Genomic DNA, 23,583 nt, shown 5'->3' on the forward strand with positions numbered 1-23,583 from the left:
TGGGTTGGTGGTTTTACCTTGGAATTTAATCCATCATCAAAGCCGCCGGAAAGTCCGCCATATGACTACATTGTGTTGATTTGACCATAAATCCATAACAAATACACTAACTTAACCACTCCTGTGTTGAAGCTCGTCTGGGTTTGACATTTGCGATGTACGTTTACAATTTGTAATCGGTATCTGACTTTACAGTGTATAACCGGTATCTGACATAAACAACGCGTTACCGGTAACTGAACTTCACAGTGTGTTTCCGGTATCTGATGTTTTCAGAGTGTTACCGGTACGTGACGTTATCGCCACCTTTCTCTCTAGGTTACTGCCTACCAGTACTCGAAGGTAGGAAAACGTTTTCTTTAGTGTCCTTTTAGCTATCATCACGCTCCTAGGAATGTATCAAACAAAGTTGTCGTAAAGAAAAATAGCCAACACTGCCAGCTGGACATCCTGTGTAGAAACAGTATGTTGGTTTTTTACAGACAATGGACTTTATCGATTTATTATGTAATCAGATTGATGATTGCTGTATCGTTGGATAGTTCGGAACGCATCACCTGCTGCATGTAGTAGAAGATTTAGCTTGAAGCAAACCTGATAATTATCTGTAACCGATCATGCCGCACTACTGAAAAACCTTAATATAAGGAGAAGTGGTGGCATGATATGATATCTATCAACAAATACAGTAACTGTCATTAAGATATCACGGAGGTTTCAAGTGTGCACAAGAGTAAACAAACTTTACATCACACAATACTGCGATATATCTGTTAAATATTTTGTATACTATCTCTCAACCTTGTTAGAATCTTTCATTGGTTGCAGTTGCAGACTCGCATGTGCGGTTTGCGGGTACACTATTTAAGCAGTAACGTTGCACTGCCGATATTTCCATCCGCAACTACTCTCTTTTGAACACCTTGTACGTTAGGACTTTTCCATCTAGACACTTTTAAAGTTCAAAATCTCTTGAGTAATATTTCAACTGATAATGATACTTTACAACTTTATTACAACCAAGAATCTGCCGTTTGTAAATACCTAACACTGATTATATTGGAAGACTTCCAACACTTAAAAGTTTATTACTCGTCGCTGTGAGCCCGATACCTCGATCTATGTGGGAAAGCGATGACGGCTAGCTTACAGAAGGTCGGTGGATCTACCAAGGTGTCCGCTCTTTCCTACAATAGTTGATCTATATCGGTGCGACTTTAAAACCAGCAAGAACAAAGCAAAACAAAATTGAGCCATGGATTGTACATGTGAAATACGTTTTCTAAATGGTCTCACAGCAATAATACTACATTAAACACGTTTAACTTATTGGACTGTGTTGATCTGTAAGCTAGAAAACCACCTTCAAATTAAAATATCACAATTCCGCTTCAAAGGCAAGAGCAACGGAAGCTGTAATGCGGCACAAAAGGGTCTGTTACATAACCTTTGAAACAAGTAGGTCTTAAAAATTTGATTTTCTTAATGTTGTACGTAAATTTATATAAAAATTAATAAACGTTTAATCTGTGTACTTTCATAGTTTTGTACAGTGCGAGATTTATTATACACCCTAGTTTTCCAGCACAAGTGAAATATCCGGTAGAAAAGAATTCTTTTTCTTAAGTAAATGTGTCCATATTTGACTTGCATGAGAGATGAGAGACCTGATCAAAAACGATTGTCCAAATCCAAACCATAAATTAGATGCCAGTTGACAATTTGGAGCGACTCTATAACTTCTAATTTTCTAAAGCGATGGAGCAATGTTATGGTGGCTTAGTGTAACATAGCTTAAATATCAGGTGCATTAATGAATTAAAGTCCTAGAGAAAATCTAACCTCAGACAGCTGGGTATGGAAAAAGGAAAAAGAAAATATGCGATTGTGTATTAAGATTGAGTTTCATGGTACGCCTATGTAGTTTAAGGGTGGTTCTGTTTGGCAATCGCGCTTAAATCTGAAGTCCTTGTCACGAAAGTTGAAGTAACGAAACTACAATGATTTAAGTCCAAACCATGATGGTTAAATTCGAAATAACAATGGTGAAAACTCGAACCTAATGAGGATGAAAAATCACATTTTCCTCATCGTACCTTCATGTTTTCGTTAACTTGGATTCGAAGTCCACGGTCGTAGTTTTGCCATACGAATTCCGTCGTCGTACTTTCGACAATCAGCACAATCATGAAAATATATCATAGATCTTATCAAAATACCTGTATCTCCCTTAGAAATGTCTTCACTCCCATATTTAAGGTTGAGGTATTTGGCTAGTTTACGAAGTGTATGTCAGTCATATTCATACAAGCGACTATAGCTTTTCTGCCCATTTCTGCAACTCTGTTTTTATAAGCATAAAAATATATATCATTGGAGGCGGGGAAGCCAAAGTTGTTCTCCGTTTATTACCTCTGCTGGATATTTTTGAAATCGCATAAGACAATGACGGAATATTAAAATCTGCTTTAACATGAGAAAGTTATGAAAACTTTAATATGAAAATGCAAAACAAAATGGTGGATTAAATCCATTTTTGTTCTTTTAATTGTACTGTATTTCCTTGAATCAGACAGAAGGTTCTCAACTTTGTTTTCCATCGGAAAAATGAAAATATCTTAAGGAGAATTCCTATAGATTTTTTCCTTTCATAGAATTTTTTTTTAATTCACATATATGATAGGAAAATTTGTGCTGAAAACAATGAACAAATAAAAACAATAGGTCACCAGGCTTGTTTTTGTGAAAAATTGTTTTGAACACACCCACTGTTGCTGAAACTGCCAGTGATTTTTCAACATCTTCATAAGTTTCTGCTTTTTTATAAATACCAACCAAAATATACATCAAGACAGCACTATACGGATTTTTTCTTTTTACAGATTTTATTATATACTTATTTGATATCATAGTCATATTTGTAATACTCTATCCTTACAATAATGGGTACAAATGAAAAAAAATATTGTTTCATATTTACTTTTGTAAACTTTTTTCAATGAAAAATACCCATATTGAAGAATATTTTTTTAAATTTTGAAAAAAACTCTTTCATAGATTTTTTTTCTGTTTTTCTTTTGTAAAGATAATTGTATTGTGAGCATAAAAATGGCTAAAAAGGTATGGGTCAACAGGCTAAATTTTATGTTAAGACCGCTAGAATACAACACCTGTTCGGACGGAAATGGCGCGAACCTGTCCAAATTGATTACATGTGTGTCTGCTAGAAGTTAAAAAAAAAGTTTTAAAAAGTCCTAATTCTTTCTATAATTGAATACTAAATAATCTGAAAGGTGATAGTGTCTTATCAGGACTAAGTCAATTATCTTACATTATATGAACAACACTGTCTTTGTACTAAATTGCGATGTGAAAACACAACCACAAAAAATAGCAAGATAACCTGTCATGCATGATACTTGTCAATACAACATAAATCAGTATCAACATTTGATTAAACTTATCAAAAATGTTATTTCATTCAAGATTCCTCATATTTAAGATTGTCTGTAACATGTTTCAACAAATGTTGACTTCAGTTCAGTTTTCCATAGAAAGTGTCGGCTGCTCAGAAAGATGCGCATAAAAAACTATAGGAATTCCTTTTAACTTCAGAAATAAAAGTATTTAAAACGATATTTGATACTTAAATAATTTAACGTTGTGTAAATGTTGCCGTAAACACCTAAATTGCTGCCCCCATAGCAAGCCATTTTATTAAATTTCAAACTTCAAGATCTCAGAGTAACAGCCGTCCGATTAAAAACAATAACGTTATGATTGGCTGGATGATGGTTTTCATATAAAATCAGCTCGTGACTAGGCATTCCTTCCTCTCATCATATACTAAGGAATCGACTTGGAACTACTCCTCACTTTATCAGTTAGTATTATTTCCCACGAATGGACTGAAATTATTAAAGAAATAAGCATGCGAGTAGCATTTCAATACAATAAAAGATTGTTTGGGACAACTAGACAACAGGCTATTGTTTCGTTTTTTTATTTATCATTGTTTTATGTAACTGAGTCGATGTCATTGACGTGAGGCCTATCAGTCTAATAAGATGACAGGTTTTGTCTTCTTGTAAAATTTTTTCCCATTGTTCAATCGCGATTCATAAGTAGAACGCACCTGGATTCATTAACGGCGGAAGGTGGCTCCACCAGCAGATCGTCTGAATTCCTCGCATTTTTGTTGCGTTTTCGTTATTCCAGCGGGATACGAAATTTATTTTAAGCTTTCCGATCTGCCTTCCGTTCCAAATCAAATTAAACTTTTATCTTTTCTTGAAAGTGCTATGATTTATACAGACTAGCATTCTACTTCTGGCTTTATGGAAATTTATTACACTTTGGTCCCAGTCATTTACAACTACATACACAATTGCATTGATATAAAAAGTACCTGATTAGTACGATGCATGTTGTTTTCTGTGACTGTACACAAGTCATCTACTATCTGAAATTGTGTTACTGAATTCCAGGAGGTTTGACGGCAGTAATTTGGACTGACTTTATACAAACAGTTATCATGGTGTTCGGGGCGATAGCTTTGATGATAATAGGTAAGTTTAGAAGGGCGGTATATCTGGTCAGAAGGGTAATATTCCATGCTAACAGGGTGTTGTTATTGGTGCTTTTCGGTTTGATAGTCTTCAGTGCGATAAAACGGAGGTTGGAAGTGCAGTATTGGTGTTTATCTCTTGACATACCCGGGCCGACAACACAGATGACAGCAAATGAGGCTGATGTTAACTTTTGCAGCAACTAAAGTGAGAATTGCGAAGTAAAAGCTGTTACGAATAATCGATCCAAATGAATGGTGCAGGCAATGTTTTTTCTTTACCTGCATACGTGCCTAGACTATAACTGGATTTTTTTGTTCTTTGTAACTATGTTGTAATGTGATATAATGTTTTAAACAAACATCACGATGAAAAAGTCCGAAAAAAAGAATAAGGACGATATCGAGACATTATTGACATCTCTGATACTGTCTTCTGTATTTACGAGGTATGCTAATTTAACTAAACAATACCCAGTAAGTTTTTAATTTTTTCCCTTTAGCCTTTATGAAAGTAGGAGGATTTCAAGGAATGGTAGAGAAGTATCCCGAAGCAGAGTCAAAGTATTCACAACAAAGCAACAACACGTGTTCAGCACCGCGTGCAGATTACATGCACCTGTTCCGAGACCCAGTCAGTGGAGACATTCCATGGCCAGGCTTGGTTGGAATTACCATCAATTCAATATGGTACTGGTGTTCTGACCAGGTAAGAGTGATATTATATAAATGATTACAGATATAACCTAAGTTGAATTGGTCAATAAAGAGTGTCGTGTTAGTCTGCCTGATAATATAACTGAAGCATGTTGTCAATGAATGGATGAAGAATAGAGAATACTTCATAGCTTGTGCAAAAATGACATAGTGAACAGAATTACTATGTAACAGCGTGGTCACAATCCAATGCCCTTAGAAAGTGAAAGGGATTAGGGTCATCAAAATCCCTTCAGTGTGTTGTCATAATCCTCAGTACGATATGAAAAGATAAAACAAGTTTCTTTCTTGAAAACCTAGTATCAGAGAAACGGAATATTGATACTGCAGTTCTGTATTTACTAAAACGTACATAATCTAGATTTTGTCTGAATTGAAGACATGATTAAATGTAAGATAAAAGTGAAATCTAAAATTTGAGTAAAAGAGATTATTAACACTATTGGAGGCGACTCCGAGAAGATTATAGCTACTCATTGATAGGATTACAACCAACCTTTTCTGTTTTGTGGGCTTTTGCTCACTATGTTTTTTTACTTAAGGGGCTTTGGGTGCCTCCTGAATCGAATAAGAGTCTTTGAAATAGTTTGTGCGAATTGATGGTTCGTAGTTTGACTTTTACATTGATTCAATAATGAGATAAAACTTTTATGCAAAATTGCAATAGCCAGAGTGTGTTATATATGTGTTTGATTATGCGGCTTGCGTTTGTAGGTTCAAAATACGTTATGGATGTAGGAGCAAGTTTTCTATAGCTGCGTGCGAAGGTTTTTACTTGCTGTCTGTCCATACACGAAATATTGCCAGGAGACCTCCTTCTGGCATTATAGCTTGAAATGTGTCGTACGATCTATCTAACTGGTGTTGATGTGACTTGGACGTTACTAACACGCTCTTAAAGTGTTGCCTGAAATTGCTGTAAGCTCACTGAGAGAGTATTTTGGAGCTTACATTGAATATGTGTTTGAAGAATGCAATGACAATTGTTTGTTGAATCATTAAATGCGTAAGCTGTACTGACAAGCTCAACGTGTAATTCATACATATATTTTCTCATTTTCTGTGGTTAGTGTAGAAAAGGGTGAACTAGCTCTTATAGAGATATTTGTAATAAATATTGATGCTTTTCGATGTTTTAGATAAACTCGTGTGGCCGTTTAATATGCAACATATCTTGTTGATAGAAGAAGATGACATATGCATGTAGTTATCATCAATAGATGCATCTTTATCTTCTGTTGAATCACGTGATAAAAAGAAAAGGAAAATTGTTGCTCAAGTTGTGTCAGATTAATGTCGCAAACGTTTGTTATTGCAGGTGATAGTGCAGCGAGCTCTCGCCGGTAAAACATACGACCACGCGAAAGCCGGGACCATACTATGCTCCTACATTAAAATTCTGCCCCTGTTCATGCTGGTTTTCCCTGGCATGATCGCTCGTATCTTGTTCCCAGGTAACATTGCATATATCGTTCTTATAGACGACCAATAAGAAAATGCTATGCATGAACTCTAGAGCATTTAACATTTCAGTTTTCGTATTTAAAATTAGTTTCTCTAAAAAACACGATTTTCCTACATATATGTGCATACAGTTTGAATTACATGTTTTATCAAATTAAATAACTTTGTACAGAAACATTATAACTTGAACAACATGTTTGATCGGGTTGAAAATTCAATCACCATTGTTTTCAGTCAAAAAAGCAAAAAAAAAAAAAAAATAGAATGCCAGCATTAAGATTTTTTGTTCTTATCAGTAACGATAGTCCGCTTGGGATATTGTCTAGAACTTGCATATGGGTAATAAAGGACGGTGGTCTGGCACCCTGGTCATGTTGCTAGCAGAGTGCCAGATCACCGTCCTTTCCTACTTGTATGTTTATCAATTTTACTCAGTTGAAAGCTCGTTAGAGTTTTCGTTAAAAATTGAGTTCAATAGTTAGTTGGCGAAACATCAGTGAAAATTACTGGGAACATTCCATTACGTTTCTTTATTTACAGAGACTGTAGGGTGTTCTGACCCTGATGTGTGTATGGAAGTGTGTGGTTCTCCCTCGGGCTGCTATAACGTTGCCTACCCACAACTCGTGATCAACTTGATGCCTCCTGGTAAGTTTAAAAAGTTTAGGTGTATGTCAGTTGTTATTAGTATCATATTTTAAATTTTTATTATTATTATTATTAACTTTAGCGAAGGTTCATCACATACTTTGGCAATAAGCCAGTCTACCATGCGGTCTTCAAAACTTAGATTGAAAACACATCAACTTGTAATGTACACAGACTTACCAGTAGTAACATGAGCATAATTGTAATACAGTAGGTACATTGTTGCTAAGAGCTTAGACGTTATGGCACTGTAAACGAACGAAAATATGTCATTCATTTGTTTACTCCGGATCGTTTAGTCAAAGGCTCAAAAACATATATTTCAGATTAGGATAGATCTCTTTGCAGGTTCAAAGTATCTGAATTTTGTACAATTGCTACATACCTATATTTACTGGTCATCTCATTTACCAGTGTTGTTTTGCTGATAGCATAGACATCAAGTAAACATTTGTAGCGACCGCGAGCGGTTTCTGTACTTTGCTCACTATTCCACAGAATTAAATACTTTTCTATGTTAGTAAGAGATATGACGTTAGCGATGATGTTGCCATTTTGATAATTTAGTATTTCATAAGAAGTCGGAACGTGAGGGGCATATGATAGGCAATGTACATAATTTTAAATAACGATCTTCAACATAAGATACCTTGATTGTCTTGCCGAAGCGAGAGAAATGTCCGCCATCCGTGCACATTGTCAATCAAAGCTACGCGATTCCTCCGCACGGCTGTTACTCGTTCGATATGACTGAACCTGTTTATGGACGGTAGCTACCGTCCGTCCACGCCCCGCGGGTTTAGCAGATATCAACATTTACACATACTACAAAAATGTTAAGATACATCCGCTGATATGTTAATACGTCAGCGTACATGGAAAATTCAACGATAGACATACTGCAATTTCATTAAAGCGGCGAATTGTTCTCAGTCAAAATAATGGGTTTGCCCTAAACACGAACTGAACAGTCTTAAAGAGGGGATCTAAATCAATTGCATATCACAAAAACTGACAAACTCTTGTAAAACCAGTTTATCAGAAGGCTGTGTTTTGCACCAGCAAGAGGTTAAAGTAAGCAATGATGTTTGCAATTTTAATAACTGTGTATATGTTAATAGGCAAACTTTTCGATTTTGTTTGTTTTGTTTTGTGTTTAACGCCGATTTTCAACAGTATTTCAGTCATGTAATGGCGGGCAGTTAACCTAACTAGTGTTCCTGGATTCTGTACCAGTACAAACCTGTTCTCCGCAAGTAACTGCCAACTTCCCCACATGAATTACCAGAGGTGGGGGACGAATGATGTCAGACACAGTGTCTTTTATCAAATCGTCACGGAAAACATACGCCCCGCTCTGGGATCAAACTCGCGACCCCGCGATCGTAGACCAACGCTCTCCCTACTGAGCTAAGCGGGCGGTTCAAACACATCCGTGATACATTTGTTAAATGTGATTACTGAATGTGTGGTTTCCAAATTACTGTGATAAACAGAAGTTATTAGATCCGTTTTAGATGAAAGGAGTTCCATGATCGATAATTTAAATAAATGTAAAAATTGCCGATTGTTTAAGGAAAACCTTCTTAGTTAATACACCTCATAATATACTTAGATATGTAATTAATTTTAGAACGCGTAATAACAGACTCGAGCTGGAATGGAACAGAATTTCACTTACTTTAATGTACGAAAAATTAATGTAAAATATTTTGATAAATATAGACCCATTTGCATTTGTTAAGACAATAATTTGTAAAATTTTACTTGTTAGGTTAGACAGTACACCAGCCTTGGACATAAGAACAGTCCACATCTGTCAAGTTGATATATGATGCATTTATGTAAAAGTTTATTATATCAAACTCACACATTTTATACGTCGAATTGTCAGACAGTGTTGAGATAGCTACATATAGAGTTTATAATAGCATATTTGTTTATTCAGAAGAGACAGGGAAAGGGTCTAGGACAGTCCAGGTGCAGGATGGTTGTCTAAGGTAGAGACCCAGGAAATGGGTCTCGTAGATATTAAGTTAGGTTTTAGATATGACACTTGTTAAGATCAGACTTGAAAAGCTACAAAATGAATTATTAAAGTTATGTACGAAATATTCTGCCGTGTAAATAAACATCAAAAATGTACAGACTCGTGTGATTTTACGTTACAAATTATGAACTTTGACAGGTAAATTAAAATGTTAAGAAGTTGTTTGTATCATGCAATGGTTTGTCATTTTGGTGTTGTTGCATTTTGCAGGAGCATGAGAGTGATAACATTGTATTTTACAGAAGCAAGTCATAACAACGGCAGCTGTTTCACATTTCCATACGTTGTTTACGGTTCCATGTAATGAAATATGTTTCTATGATTATGTTGTCATTTTGATAATGTCGTGTTTTACTGGAGCAAGAATTATGTTGTTAACGGTGATGTTGTCATTTTGATAATGTCGTGTTTTGCTGGAGCAAGAAGTATGTTGTTAACGGTGATGTTGTCATTTTGATAATGTCGTGTTTTGCTGGAGCAAGAAGTATGTTGTTAACGGTGATGTTGTCATTTTGATAATGTCGTGTTTTGCTGGAGCAAGAATTATGTTGTTAACGGTGATGTTGTCATTTTGATAATGTAATGTTTTTCAGGAGCAAAGGCTATGTTGTTAGCGATCATGTGGTCATTTTGATAATGTTGTGTTTTGCAGGAGCAAGAGGTCTGATGTTAGCGGTGATGTTGTCAGCTCTAATGTCTTCATTGACGTCAATATTCAACAGCAGTTGCACAATATTTGCGATGGACATTTGGACACATGTTCGACGGAAGGCCAGTGAGCTAGAACTGATGATTGTAGGAAGGTAGGGCTATAAAGGGGTATTTTACTTACTTCCGCAATCAAAATTAAAAGAATTCAATATCCCTCTTAAAATCAATATCTTTGGGAGGCAATTATGTACATTCTGAAAGAGTATATCTTAAATTTTATCGTTTCTTACCTGAGAAAAATATATTTGATATTTTTCAATGTGAAAATACCAGATATAATACACTGTAATATTTCCATAATTGGGTCAGACTTGAAGGGGGCGTGGGCAGTATTGCAGTTTCCATTACTGCTCATGAACAGACTCAATCAAACCGAGCCTGCAATTTTCACTGTTTGCATTGTTCTCGATGCTTCCGAGGGATCTACTTTCCAGATTTTATTGAATGTGTGTCAAACCATTGTAACAGTTACATGTAACTGCTTTGTACTAAAAGCTTGTAATAAAGCTCTTAGTCTGCATAGTGTCTTTTTAGATAATTTCAAATCATGCTTTTTGTTGAAGTAAAGACCAGTTCAATAGTTCAGTTTTAGAGTATCCGCTTTGAGTGCGGGAGGTCAGGGGTTTCCTAGCCGCGTCATACCAAAGACGTGTAAAATGGTCCTTCCTTTCTTGTCATCATTATCTTAAGGGTTGTACGAGGAGATTATATTAGCCCAGGTAAGTTTTTGTTACTGGATACCTAGTTCGTCTCACAAGAGCTTTATATAGCATTTGTTGTCTTTTGATTATATGTATTTACGACGTTGAATAAAGCGTACGTTTTTTTTTCATATACAATGATAGGTCATGTCGTTATGTTTAGCTCAAATCAACCGTTTTGTTTCAGATTTCTAGAATATCACTTTCCACGTTTAAGTGTTACATAAAGGTCATGGATAAAAGCTCGATGTCCAGCATCTACTTACCACTGTCCCGCTTCAGAGGCCTTATCGTTTATGGATATTTTTTTATCTCAGTTCAGAACATAATGTGCTATAGATGAGCAATTGTAATCATTCACTGTCCATCGCCTGTCGCCTATGCATCGTCCGTCAACATTTTCTTCAGACGACGACTCTTAACCTTTAGCCTGCTGGCGGCAAGTGTTTCTGTCTGTACGACCTGTGCAGATCCGTGCAGGCTGATCATAGTCTGCACGGTTCGCTTTTCAATCAGAAAATTTTCAGTGAACACCCCTTCCAATAATAAATGGTACTCCATAAATTTAACGACAGATCAGTCCATTTTAGAAATTTAGCTGGGTAATGGTTAGACTTTAAGTTGGAATTTAATGAAACGTGACCAAGATGTTCCTTGGATATTCTTCTTTCAATATGTAATAAATTGTAAAGTCTTCAAACAACATTTCACAGCTAACTGCTTATCTAGTGTTGGAATGATTTCGCAGAAAAATCTTTTCAGGTTGCCCCCTTCCAAATGAATGCTCCTTTGTTTATCCTTGACACCGTGTTCAAATTATTTCGATTCATCAAACCCTAGGCCACTGTAACTATAAATAGAAATATTCTTCAATTAATATCTTAAAAACCGCCAGCATGATTTAAAAAATAAAACTCAAAGAAATGTTTCTTGGACGAATCTCTACCAAGATTGTTAAGTTTATTCTATCCAAAAGAATATAGTCAGAAATTTAAGACAACATACACAGCCGTTTCTGTGCCTTTTCACTTGGATTGTTCAAGTTATTCAAATAATTCAATAGTATGGCCGGCAAACTTTAAAATAGAAAACTCTTCAAACAACGTTTTCTGTAGTGCTGGTACAAAGTTTATCTCACTAGAATAGCATGCTCATGGTTGGTGATCACTCAACGTCCTAGTCAATGTTTTCTTCGAGTCCTTTCCGTTGAAGGGGTCCAACTTATTTGCACATAACGACAGCCAGCCCTGAAAATAGAATAATCTTCAAACGACATTATATTTCTCAAACTGCTAGTCTAATTCTAAAATGATTTCCCGGATATTTTCCTTTCCGATCCTTTGACCAAAGATTACAAGTTATTCCGACTTTTGAAAAAAGAATCACCACAGGGCCACTGGTCGTCTTGTTTACGGCCCAACCATTGTTTTTTATGATTTTTCCTTTCGCCTCAATCAGCAGGCATAGAATTAAAAATAAAATTAAGCAAATAATATACATCTTTCCCAAACAATTTGAAAAACTCGACACAAACGTCTTGGACATTCTTCCACTGTCCTTTACTTTCTTGTCTGTGCTAAATACCTACTCAAGCGGACAAAAGAAAGACAATATATTTTATATTATATTTCATTTGATGGGTTTTCAGTTTTCACTTTGCACAAACTTCAGTTATTCAAGTCTTAAAGGAAAAACATTTGCAGATGGATGAATTAAGATAATTTAACAGTGTTTCTATGATATTGTAGGGTATTTGTGATTGTACTGGTGGTGATCAGTATTATATGGATCCCGGTATTACGCCACGCCAGTACACAACTGTACGTGTATATACAGGAGGTCTCCAGCTACCTACAGCCACCTATATGTTGTATCTTTATATTGGCATTGTTCTGGCCAAGACTTAATGAGAAGGTAAAGATTGTATTTCTTTATGCATTCATTTTTTATCATTACACAATTTTGTTAGAACAAAGTTTTGTAAGATGTTTATCAATGAGTTATGCCGGTTAAGTCTAAGTACTATCTTGAGGGAGGTTAGTGGCTCCAGCTGTTCAACCGGGATCTAATATGTTTAAACTTGTTTTTGTTCAAAGACCTGAGAGTGACTTATGTACCCTTAACCTTAACATAACCTCTCATGAATAGACTCAGTTAAACAGAGTCTGTAATTATTCTTTTTTGGTTGTATTCTATGTTTCTAAGGGATCTTTTTACAGATTTAATTTACGCTTCCTTCACAATCGGTCTAAACTAGTTTTAGCTCACCTGAGTCCGTCGTCAAATATTTTCTCAGATGACACTTTCCCTGAAATCTTTAGGTAGAAGTTGATGAAACGTGGCAATGATGTTTTGTTTGTTATAATTAATATGAACAATTATATGCCAAAAGACAACTTTCCACCAGTGTGCAGAAAAATTCCAGATATGTCAGTATGATTTTGATTTGTCATAAATAGCTGGCTAGGTGAGCATAGAAAAATGATTTGTCAAGAAAAGCGGCTTCCATGGAAAATTTTCAGTCCTCCCAAAATCAACGGTTAGCTTTTCAGATTTATTTGGCAGACATGTTTCTTGTTATACATGTACCTTGTTTGTGCTATGAAACATGGCCCTTCTTGTGTCAACGAACCAAGATAAAATAAAACAGCCACCCTGTATGGCGGAGTAAGGACGAAAAATATCTCAAAAGTTATTTATGATAAGATCTATAGGAAGATCCTTTTGAAGCATAGGAAGAATTAAGCAGAATGGTAACAGAGTCGTTCATAAAGGGTATTGTTTAAAATAGAAAAAATGGAAACTGTACAGGACGCTCAACACGACAACAACGAACATGTTGCAAGCTCGTTTTGATTGAGCCTATTAAAGTTGTTTCTTTACTTCAGTCTTTTGACTGCGAAGAAGCCGAAATGGCCGAGTTGGTACAAACATGTTGCGATGTTTTTTTGTATTTCAGGGAGCTTTCTTCGGCTTGTTGTTTGGGATGCTTGTCGGCCTAGCCAGATTTGTAGCTGAGTATTCCTACGGAAAGTTCTCATGTGGAGACGAAGGCCCGAATCCAGTTCCAGTCATAATAAAAAACTTTCATTACCTGTATTTCTCTGTTTTCCTGTTTCTGTTGACGGGGATTGTGGCTGCCGTCATATCTTTATTGACAAAACCCATAGACGAACGATGTGTAAGTAATCAAAATAAATAACTGATAATAAATTATTCTACAAAAGAAAAACGATGTATTAGTGATTCGTATCAGTTTTTAAGGAAAAGAGCAGCGATGTTCACAAATTAATCATTATCAGTGAAAAATAGGCAAATGATGTCCGGAAACCTTTTTAGCTCACCTGAGCACGAAGTGCTGAAAGGTAACATTTTGTGATCGCCCTGTGTCTGTCTGTCCGTCGTCCGTCGTCAACAATTTGACTGTTAACACTCTAGAGGTCACAATTTTAGCCCAATCTTAATGAAACTTGGTCAGAATGTTACCCTCAATAAAATCTTCGATGAGTCTGATATCGAGCCATCTGGGATCAAAAACTAGGTCACCAGGTCAAATGAAAGGAAACGCTTGTTAACACTCTAGAGGTCACAATTTTGGCCCAATTTTAATGAAACTTGGTCAAAATGTTACCCTCAATAAAATCTTAGACTAATTTGATATTGGGTAATCTGGGGTCAAAAACTAGGACACCAGGTCAAATCAAAGGAAAAGCTTCTTAACACTCTAGAGGTCACAGTTTTGCATTCTATGGACTAACCTGTTAAATTTGGGAAAAATGATAAAATCCAGCTTTCTTGAAGGTAAAATTCTTAGTTTCTTTTAGATAAATAATATGAATTATGTCGGGGTCGTATGTAGCAGCAGCCGCATATACTTTACATCTTTACATGCAGTCCTAATGTTGCCTTTTTCCAGAGGGGGTCCAGATCCCCGGTCCCCCACCACCACCCTCTGGATCCGCGTATGGTGACATATCACGCTTTCTGTTTATGCAGGTAAACTTGTGTTTGGTTAAATTTCAACAGAGCACAATTGTCTAAAGGTGTACAAACTCATTACTGTTTTTTCAGGCAAGGGTGGAAAAAAAGTGGTAGAAAATGAAAGCAGTAACATTTTTATTAAAAAAAAATAAACAATGAGACAAACATTTCCAACATCTTTGGACGGTTCAAAAATCCCATGTAAAACATACGATAAAGCCCGAAACGCGTGAAAATGTTCCGAATGTAAATTGGGTGAAGTAAGCGCTCTATGCATGCGTCTAGATTGATTAAACTGGGCGAGTCTACTTACTTATTACTTGAGGATGAAAAAAAACGTGTTTTTTTAAATGTTGTTCTTAAACAAGGGTGGCGGTTGAACTACTAAAAGTACAACAACAGTTAATTCACAACAAATCGTACGGTATGTTTTATAAGACCAATTCTCTGTAAGAACCAAAAAATTAAAGAAGGGGTCGGAAACTCATAGTCTCAGAATTACTTCATATTTGCACCCTTTTTAGTATTCAAGCCATATATGAAGAATCAAGGGTGAAAAGATATGAATCAGCTCTGGTTACCATGGAAACGGGAACATTATACTTTTTGCGAAAAATGGCAATTTCTGAGAGTCAAATTTTACTAAAATGTTACAATTTTCTTTACAAATAGTGGTCTCTGTGCCTGAAATAGAGCATTTATTTTCATATTTGCCTGAAATACATACCTGAAATAATTATTTAAAACAAATATTGTCTTTCAACATTTTCACAGTTTTAGCAGCAACGATTTTATAAATACCCCCTTTTAAGATTTTTCATTATCTTTAAAAATTGGTCTGCATGTATATTTTTGAACTTCTAATAGAGAAAAAGTGCACACATCTGAATATAATATTTGTATGGATTCAGCAGAGCTATGATACCCATTTCAATTTAAGAAGAAATTTTAGTGGGTCATTCATATTTAAGCTTTTTACAGAAATTTGAAAATTGACAAAAAATGAGTTTTCAGCAAACTCATTTATGCCTAAATTACAGAATAACCTGAAATAATATTACATTGCCAGATATAGAATTGTAGCAAAACAAGTATTTAATGTAAAATCATTTTACAAAGTTATAGTGTCCAACACATTGTCTAGAAATTAAGGAGAATGTTCCGTTACCATGGCAACGTAAAAGAAAATTATAATTCAGACCTTTTTAAAGCACTTTCTGTATCCATTTTGTATTCTATGAAACAAGAAAAGTTCATCTGCAAACTGGCAATGCATCTAACGCACCTGAAGACATTCTGGGCAGAATTAAGAAGGATACAACCATAATAATGAGCTATGAAACTTAAAGCATTGTCACAAGGTCAGTTCTCAACAACCTTGTATGCACTTTTCTTTCTTTTAGGTAAACTAATTTCGAGTTTCAAAGCAGTTGGAAATACTCATAACACAACTAAATAATTCTGGCCTTTAAGGTATTGTATGGTTACTAATCATGACTGTCCAATTTTTTTTCAAGTTGCCATGGTTACAACATTAAAAAACAGGAATCATCCTAGGTCAAAATTTTAGGGAGAAGTGACTTCTCCCTCGACAGAATTTATGGAGAAATTTTAGGAGAAGATTCTGCATAAAAATATCTGTATGTGTTTGTGTAAAGACAGTGTCCTTTCACCTTTGGAAATCATTTTGTTGCCATGGAAACAAACAGTGGTAAAAGCAAAATCATGTCTACTCCGCCATTTGATTTAATATATACATTTTAAATACAATTCAAAATTATGAACAAATAACAGTGTAATCCAAGACTGAAAAATATCATGATATCTAAAAATAATACAGTATGTTCATGTAATAACAATCATGATGCACATTCTTCCTTTAACAATCAAATTATCTACAGAACAGTTTAGTCAATATTTTGCTAGATACAACTTTAAATGAGCCGCGCCACAAGAAAACCAACATAGTGCGTTTGCGATACGCATGGATCCATACCAGCCTGTGCATCAGCGCAGTCTGGTCAGGATCCATGCTGTTCACTAACAGTTTCTCTCATTGCAATATGCTTTGAAAGGGAACAGGATGGATCCTGAACAGACTGCGCGGGCTGCTCTGGATCTATGCTGGTCGCAAAGCCACTATGTTGGTTTTCTCATGGCGCGGCTCAAATGTATTTAATTCTTTCAAACTGTCAAGACAATGGCTAGACTTTTTACGGATAGCTAAAGATAATGTAGATTTAAGACTTTACTAAGTTTATTCAGAAAAACCCTGATCATGCACTTTCCAGTGCCCGTAAATACTCAGTTAATACAAACTGCAGTTGCAGCCATATCTCCTAATGCTTTTTCCAAAATTTATCAAAATACACAACTAAATCTACTTTATATTAAAGTAAATACATGCTGGTAAAATAGGATATCACATGCCTTGTATATCTTAGAATGAAACCTGTTTTACAGACTGATGACAATTTTACTGGATTTCTGAAGATTAATAGATGTTGTTACATGAATGAGGTCTTAAATTAGTCAGAAAGTCAGGTAGAAACTCAGATGTTCTCTTTAATCATTGGCCAATTACTATATATACCTAACACAATATAGGTAACTTTACAAATGTATGAATTTTCATTAAAATCTGCATTGCAACATTCTTAGAAAATAAATTTCATCAGAAAATATGATTTTATGATACAGACTTAAGAGGGAAAAAGAATTGTAATATTTCAACAGTCTCACAAAATCAAGTATACTAATTCAACCTTTGTTTTGCTATATTTTCTCAGTATTTTTTAAAGATTTAAAAAATCTATATGAAATAAAATTATCTATGGTAGAAAATATACAATTAGATCTGCATATGTTTGAGCAATAAGCCTTCATGTATAATTATGCTGTAAATTGGTAACCAAATCTGATGAGAACTGCAAAACATGTGCTTTTTTACAGATATTCAAAGACTGTCTTTGTGTTTATTCCATTTATATATGTTCAAGTGCATCTTTTTCAAAATACATTAAATTTCATCAAATTTAAATATAACAAATTAAATGTTATACATGCAAAAGTAATCAAACAGTATCAGATTTTTTTAATATTAATATAAAGTCAAGAATAAAGATATTTTTCAATTACAGGGCATTTGGTTAAAAAACTATCAACATTTTAAAGAAATGACAATCTAATTTTTTTTCCATAAATCTGAAAAAGAAACATTAATGCAAACAACATAATTCCACCTTCAGGGTGTCCAGTGTGAGTTCTTCTATTTATGTCAAAGGCACCAATCATTATTTTGGTCTGTGGCAATCCTAAAAAGGGACAGATCTTCACTATTCAGATGTCCATAACTTATTTCAAAAACACTAATTGATGATTCCCCACTTTCAGCCTCTCTATTTGGAAAACACACACACTATTTTCATAAACACTTTGCCTTCGCAATGACATGCTGCATTTCAAACTTGTGTCCTCTACTATAGAGATGAAATGTCATCTTTTCAACACTATACTACCTGGTTCAGACAGTTATGTCACAGACTGCACATTTGCAAGTTACAAAAAGTCTTTCCTTGTTATTTTTATTTGATACAGAATCTTGAGAAGGCTGGCTCTTCAGGTGATATCAGAGGTCTTCTGACTGCATTTACTTTTACCATGACTGTAGCTGTCACTGAAAAAAAGAGATGTGAGGGAATATTAATCTGAATGTCTTTCATTTGACTATGGGTGGTGGTGGGATGGGCTCTCCAGTTAAAATATTTGTGACATCATGTTACTGGGTAGAACTACTGATCTTCTACAAGCCAGCTGGAGGGTTTCCTTTCACAAATTTATATGAATAAATATTACATAAACTATTTCAATCATTTAATAAATTTTGCATAAGTAAATGTATAATATATACATCTTTCCTTTATTCTTTTAATAAAAATAATTTATCACACAGACCCCTCCACCCCCTCCTTGAAATGATTTTAAAAGGAACAATTGTATGAAATACATTAAATACTTTTGAATTGCTACACTTTGATTAAATTTAAGATACATGAAATTCTAAACAAAGTTCATAAATATTCTGTAAAAGAAACATTCAATCAAGCATTTATAAAGATCTGAAATCAGACCTGATCAGACACTAAGACAAACTATAAATAAAATGTAGATACCTTTCTTCCTTTTATTCCAAAATAAGGATGATGATGATGATCATTCATTTTTTGAAGAATTAGTCTGGAATAAACACAAATCAAACTAAAATGGTTGTTACTGTTGTTACATTTTGACAGATACAGGATTTCATCCTTTTCAACATTATATGGACCACTTTAAAAGTGAAATCTGTTTCTCATACATGTGCAGAGGGTCCTTTCCTAAAAAGGGGATATTTTAAAATTTCAAAAACTTATCAATATTTATAGTCACAATACAAATGTATGTCAATTTAAGTTATTTAAGTCCTACTAGCTATTCTTGTATCATAGATTGAGAGGTCAAGATTTCATACTTGTATGAATATGGGCATGTAGGGGACTTCATTCTTTATTTAAATACATGTAGGCCTCTAATGTGTAAATATATATAAAAAAAACATATTAACTTTGACACAAACCATTTGCATTCAATATGTACTTGTAAAACAGGCATGTGCAGATTAAAACATGCTGACTTATGTGTAGCATTGGATGCAATTAAATGTTTTCATTTTTCAGCATTCAGTGAGTTTTTACTTCAGTAAGTCTATATTTCTACAGGTACTTTGGCAAACACATACACTGTTGCAAATGACTAAATTATGATTACCTCTCTAGAACATCCACTCACTTCATAGTTGTTTGAAACTATCATCAAGCAGTCATTTTCAAAAGAAACAACTCACAGCTGAAAAACAAAACAAATAAATTTACAAAAATATATATACATTTTGAAATGAAAATATGTCTTTATCTGCTTTTTACAAATAACATAAAAAGCATGCTAATGGTCATTTACAACTAAAATCTGTGCTTTTTCCATTATAAATCTACCTCCAATAAAAGGAGGTAATCCCAAAGAAAACAGTATCTTCCCAAGTCTGAATATGAAATTCCCAAATGTGTTACCTTATATTGGTGTTTGATATATCTATATTTAGGTTATTACAACAACATTTATAGTGTTGCTCAATTTACTGAAATGTAATCCATTAATAATTTACACAAAATCTATCTTTACATAGATTTTGGTAATTTGGAAATTTCCACATCAGACAATTTCTGACAGCATTTTCCCAATTCCACTGGTGTTGGTGCATGGTATTCCCAAAATGATGGGAAAATGCCTGTAAGTTTTATCTTGGTAAAATAATAAGAAATGTCTGTTCAATATTTAAGAAAATAATCTCTGTATGGTCTTTGAATCTGTTGAAAGAAGTGAGCACATATCTTGCATAGCTTGAAGTTTTTACATGTCATATTAAAACATAAAATATTATGAGACTCACCTGTTTTCATTGTTATCCTTTAACAATGATCCTTCAGTCAGTTGATACAAACTTCACTTATGGAAATAAACAGACAGATGTCAGACTCTGGTGTCTATCCACAGTTCAGCTGTTTAGACTCTTTTCTGCCAGAGTATTTTTCGCAAACAATGTGGCTATTCAGCAAATTTTAAACATGGACTTGGTTTGAAGGAACACATCCAAGCATCACATGCCCATTTAGCATAAAATCTCTGACTGTCATTGTATCTATATACTAAAAATATGCAAAATCCGAGTAGAAGTCTAATTCAGCATATTCCAGGAAGTAAACTTAGATAAGCTCTTTGTGATTTCCTAAATGAAGAGCATCAAGGGGAGGTAATAAAAATAGGAAAAATGCCCCAAATCATAAAATTTGGCCCAAATCTACAAGAATGTGTCTGAATGACCCACTACGATTTATGTTTCTTTTTGAAATATCATCTTCCCTTTATACAAACAAATATACTTTTCTGCTGAGACCTGTGCACTTTTCAAGGTGTAGAGCACAATATAAACATATGTTTTGCTCCATAAATATATTTTTTCTTGCAGATAAAAGTCTAGATCATACAAGAATCAAATAAATATATTGGAAATATTAGTTTGGTATGAAACCTTGTTCATTTGCCTTTAATATTTACAAGTACGAAAATCAAGGACACTTTCTAGTACTTTCCAGATAACAAAATAGGCATGCACCCCTACTTTTTTGAAAATTCAGCAAGTTGGGGATTTGCATCCTCGTTTCCATGGTAACTGGGACATATATTGAAAAAAATGAAAAACAGGATTTTCTTAATTTTGCACCCTCTTCAAGAAAAAATCGGTTTAAAGGAAATCTGTGACTATGAGTTTCCAAGTTTTTTTGGTTCTTACAGAGAATTGGTCTTAATCAGTAGAAGCTAGTCGTATTTACGCTTATGAGACCTGTTTCACCCACAAGTAAAGAATTCACATCATGAAATATTTTCCCCAGCACGTATATACTTGTCCTATTCAAAATGATCGCGGCCGCGATCAACAACAAATCTCGTACATGTGATACGCCAGATTTTTCAACATCTGGACAGCGTTAGTGAACGTCATTTTTCGTAGCTTTACGTGATTATTCCCAATGTTGAGCTTTAGCTTCTGTAATTTCTACTCAGCTCCAATTCATTTACAATACTTGTTATCACTACCAACTTATTCCAAAGATTATTGTCTGTTAACTAGTATATTTTTTCTAATTTAATTTTACACAATTTATTTCATGCAGGCTGCCATTTTTCATGCGTCTGCTCACTTTGATGAATCAAAACCACTACCATACAGTTAAACTTGTATTGACAGTAGCAAATATGGACGGTCGGCGGGTAAAATGAAAATAAATGTACTGAAAAAAGACTTTTATCTTTACTTCCTTTTGTCAAAAAATAGGGTCTGCGTTCCCGTAAACTAGAAAATTAAAAAATGCTGGCCTAAATTACAAGTTAGGTGTGATTAAACTTCGGAATTTCCACCATTTTTTTTCGTTCCTACTGATTTCGACCCAGCGCAAAAAATACGCCAGGTGCGGGCGGTCAAAAAATATTAAAATATTTTTTTTTCATTTCCCGTCAAACTGGTGCTTGAAATCCGACGAACAGGTAATCAATTTGGTGTGGCCTTATATAATAAAAAAAGTTTAATTATACCATTTTTCACCTCAATATGTTGGTGCCGAACAAAAAAAAACAAACAATTAAACACAAGAGCACAATGTATGATTAATAAATATAATATAAGGCCTTTATGGACAAAAGTAAAAGAAAAATATTATTAAAACAGTTTAGCAGATCAAATCAATAGAGATCACAATTTATTTCTGTGCAAATATATCCAGTTATATAATCTAAGGTCTTTTCATTGCAGTTGTACAGGTTAACATTCTGGAGCCGACACAGCAGAAAGCCCAGGATAGATTTAGACGAGTGGATGAAGGGTAGTAGCAAGGCATACGGTACCAACAGCGATGTATCATCACGATCTAGTGAACAAGAATTACAAATGCTTAAAACGGACAAGGAAACTGGTAAGAACAGTTATACATATACTACTGTATATATGGATAAACTTTATATGTAATTTAGCAAAAAAAAACATTGTGTCATAGAAATAATATGCATGACTGTAAACAAAAGAACATTGTTTTACAAAAATGGTACCAAAAAGGTATAAAATGTATAGCACATATTTCTGATTGTAGCGAAAGAAACTTGCACGATTTCTTAAAACTAAAAAAACGACCAGGTTTCAAATCCCAGACCGGGTACTGGCAATATCCAACGTGTTTTTTGTTGTTTTTTTTTTGTTTTTCGTTGTTTTTTTTTTTGTATTTTTTTTTTTTTTTTTTGGTTCTTCCGTTTAACTAAAAGACCTGCACTACATGTTATTCTACCTCGCGTTAACATCGTGATGTATTACTCATTTACTCTTACAGTTAAAATGAATCAGACGTCAAAAGTACTTACTAGTTTCAAATCGTCAAAGGTAGTACCCCTTGTTTTTACAGTTAAAAATTACTATTTTTGAAGTTCTGACCACATAAATCGTGCTAGATATACTTTACCCCTAAATATTTTTTTTACAATTACAATGACAGAGTTTATGGACTGGGGATTAGAAACGTTTAAATCGTTGATTCTATGTTAATTACTGTTTATTCGTTTTTACCTGCATTTTGCTATTTAGTAGCGGATAATACATCAAGAGCTATCGGAGGACAGCAACGCCCGATTGCTCAAAAGCATTTATACTAAGAAGTTCAATGAATTAATACAAGTTTAATACAGGACATAAGTTTATGAAAATGTAAAACAAAAGTGATATGATCTGTGCACTGCTGTTCAGTTATCAGTGAACAAATGTATTAGGTTTAATATAAGAAAGTAACCAAACAATTACTTATTTCAAAATGGGGCACAACTTTGAGAAAATGTAAAATGGAGTAACGAAAACGTAGCTATGCATGTCAGATCACAGAGAACGTATAGTAATAATAAGAAACAACTCTTTTCTGACAAATATAATGTTGATCACACTAAATCCCTGAAAAACGTGCTGTGTGCGCTTGTGAAAAGATGTACACGGGAGATGTTTGTAGTGTACACAAATACGGTAGAGAAAACCAGTTTTGTCACACGAATTAAATATAACTTAAAAGAAACCTTAATGCCCGCTGTGACGTCACTGATGTGTTCTCAAGGTTCTTCAA

At 34.4% G+C, this 23,583-nt stretch overlaps 1 protein-coding gene across 4 annotated transcripts in view; it reads left to right on the forward strand.

Annotated features, from left to right (window-relative positions):
• LOC123542727 (sodium/glucose cotransporter 4-like) overlaps window positions 1-23,583 on the forward strand; it is a 51,207-nt gene that overhangs the window by 23,940 nt on the left and 3,684 nt on the right. For all 4 annotated transcript variants that reach the window (XM_045328745.2, XM_045328822.2, XM_045328898.2 and 1 more), the window contains 8 exons: window positions 4,488-4,568; window positions 5,071-5,276; window positions 6,603-6,738; window positions 7,289-7,396; window positions 10,099-10,249; window positions 12,607-12,772; window positions 13,818-14,039; window positions 22,242-22,401. In XM_045328745.2, coding sequence (XP_045184680.2) covers window positions 4,488-4,568; window positions 5,071-5,276; window positions 6,603-6,738; window positions 7,289-7,396; window positions 10,099-10,249; window positions 12,607-12,772; window positions 13,818-14,039; window positions 22,242-22,401 — 1,230 coding nt within the window. The remainder of the gene's footprint in view (window positions 1-4,487; window positions 4,569-5,070; window positions 5,277-6,602; window positions 6,739-7,288; window positions 7,397-10,098; window positions 10,250-12,606; window positions 12,773-13,817; window positions 14,040-22,241; window positions 22,402-23,583) is intronic.

Source organism: Mercenaria mercenaria, chromosome 15 (genome assembly GCF_021730395.1).
Source record: "Mercenaria mercenaria strain notata chromosome 15, MADL_Memer_1, whole genome shotgun sequence".
In the NCBI taxonomy this organism is placed as follows: Eukaryota; Metazoa; Mollusca; class Bivalvia; order Venerida; family Veneridae; genus Mercenaria; species Mercenaria mercenaria.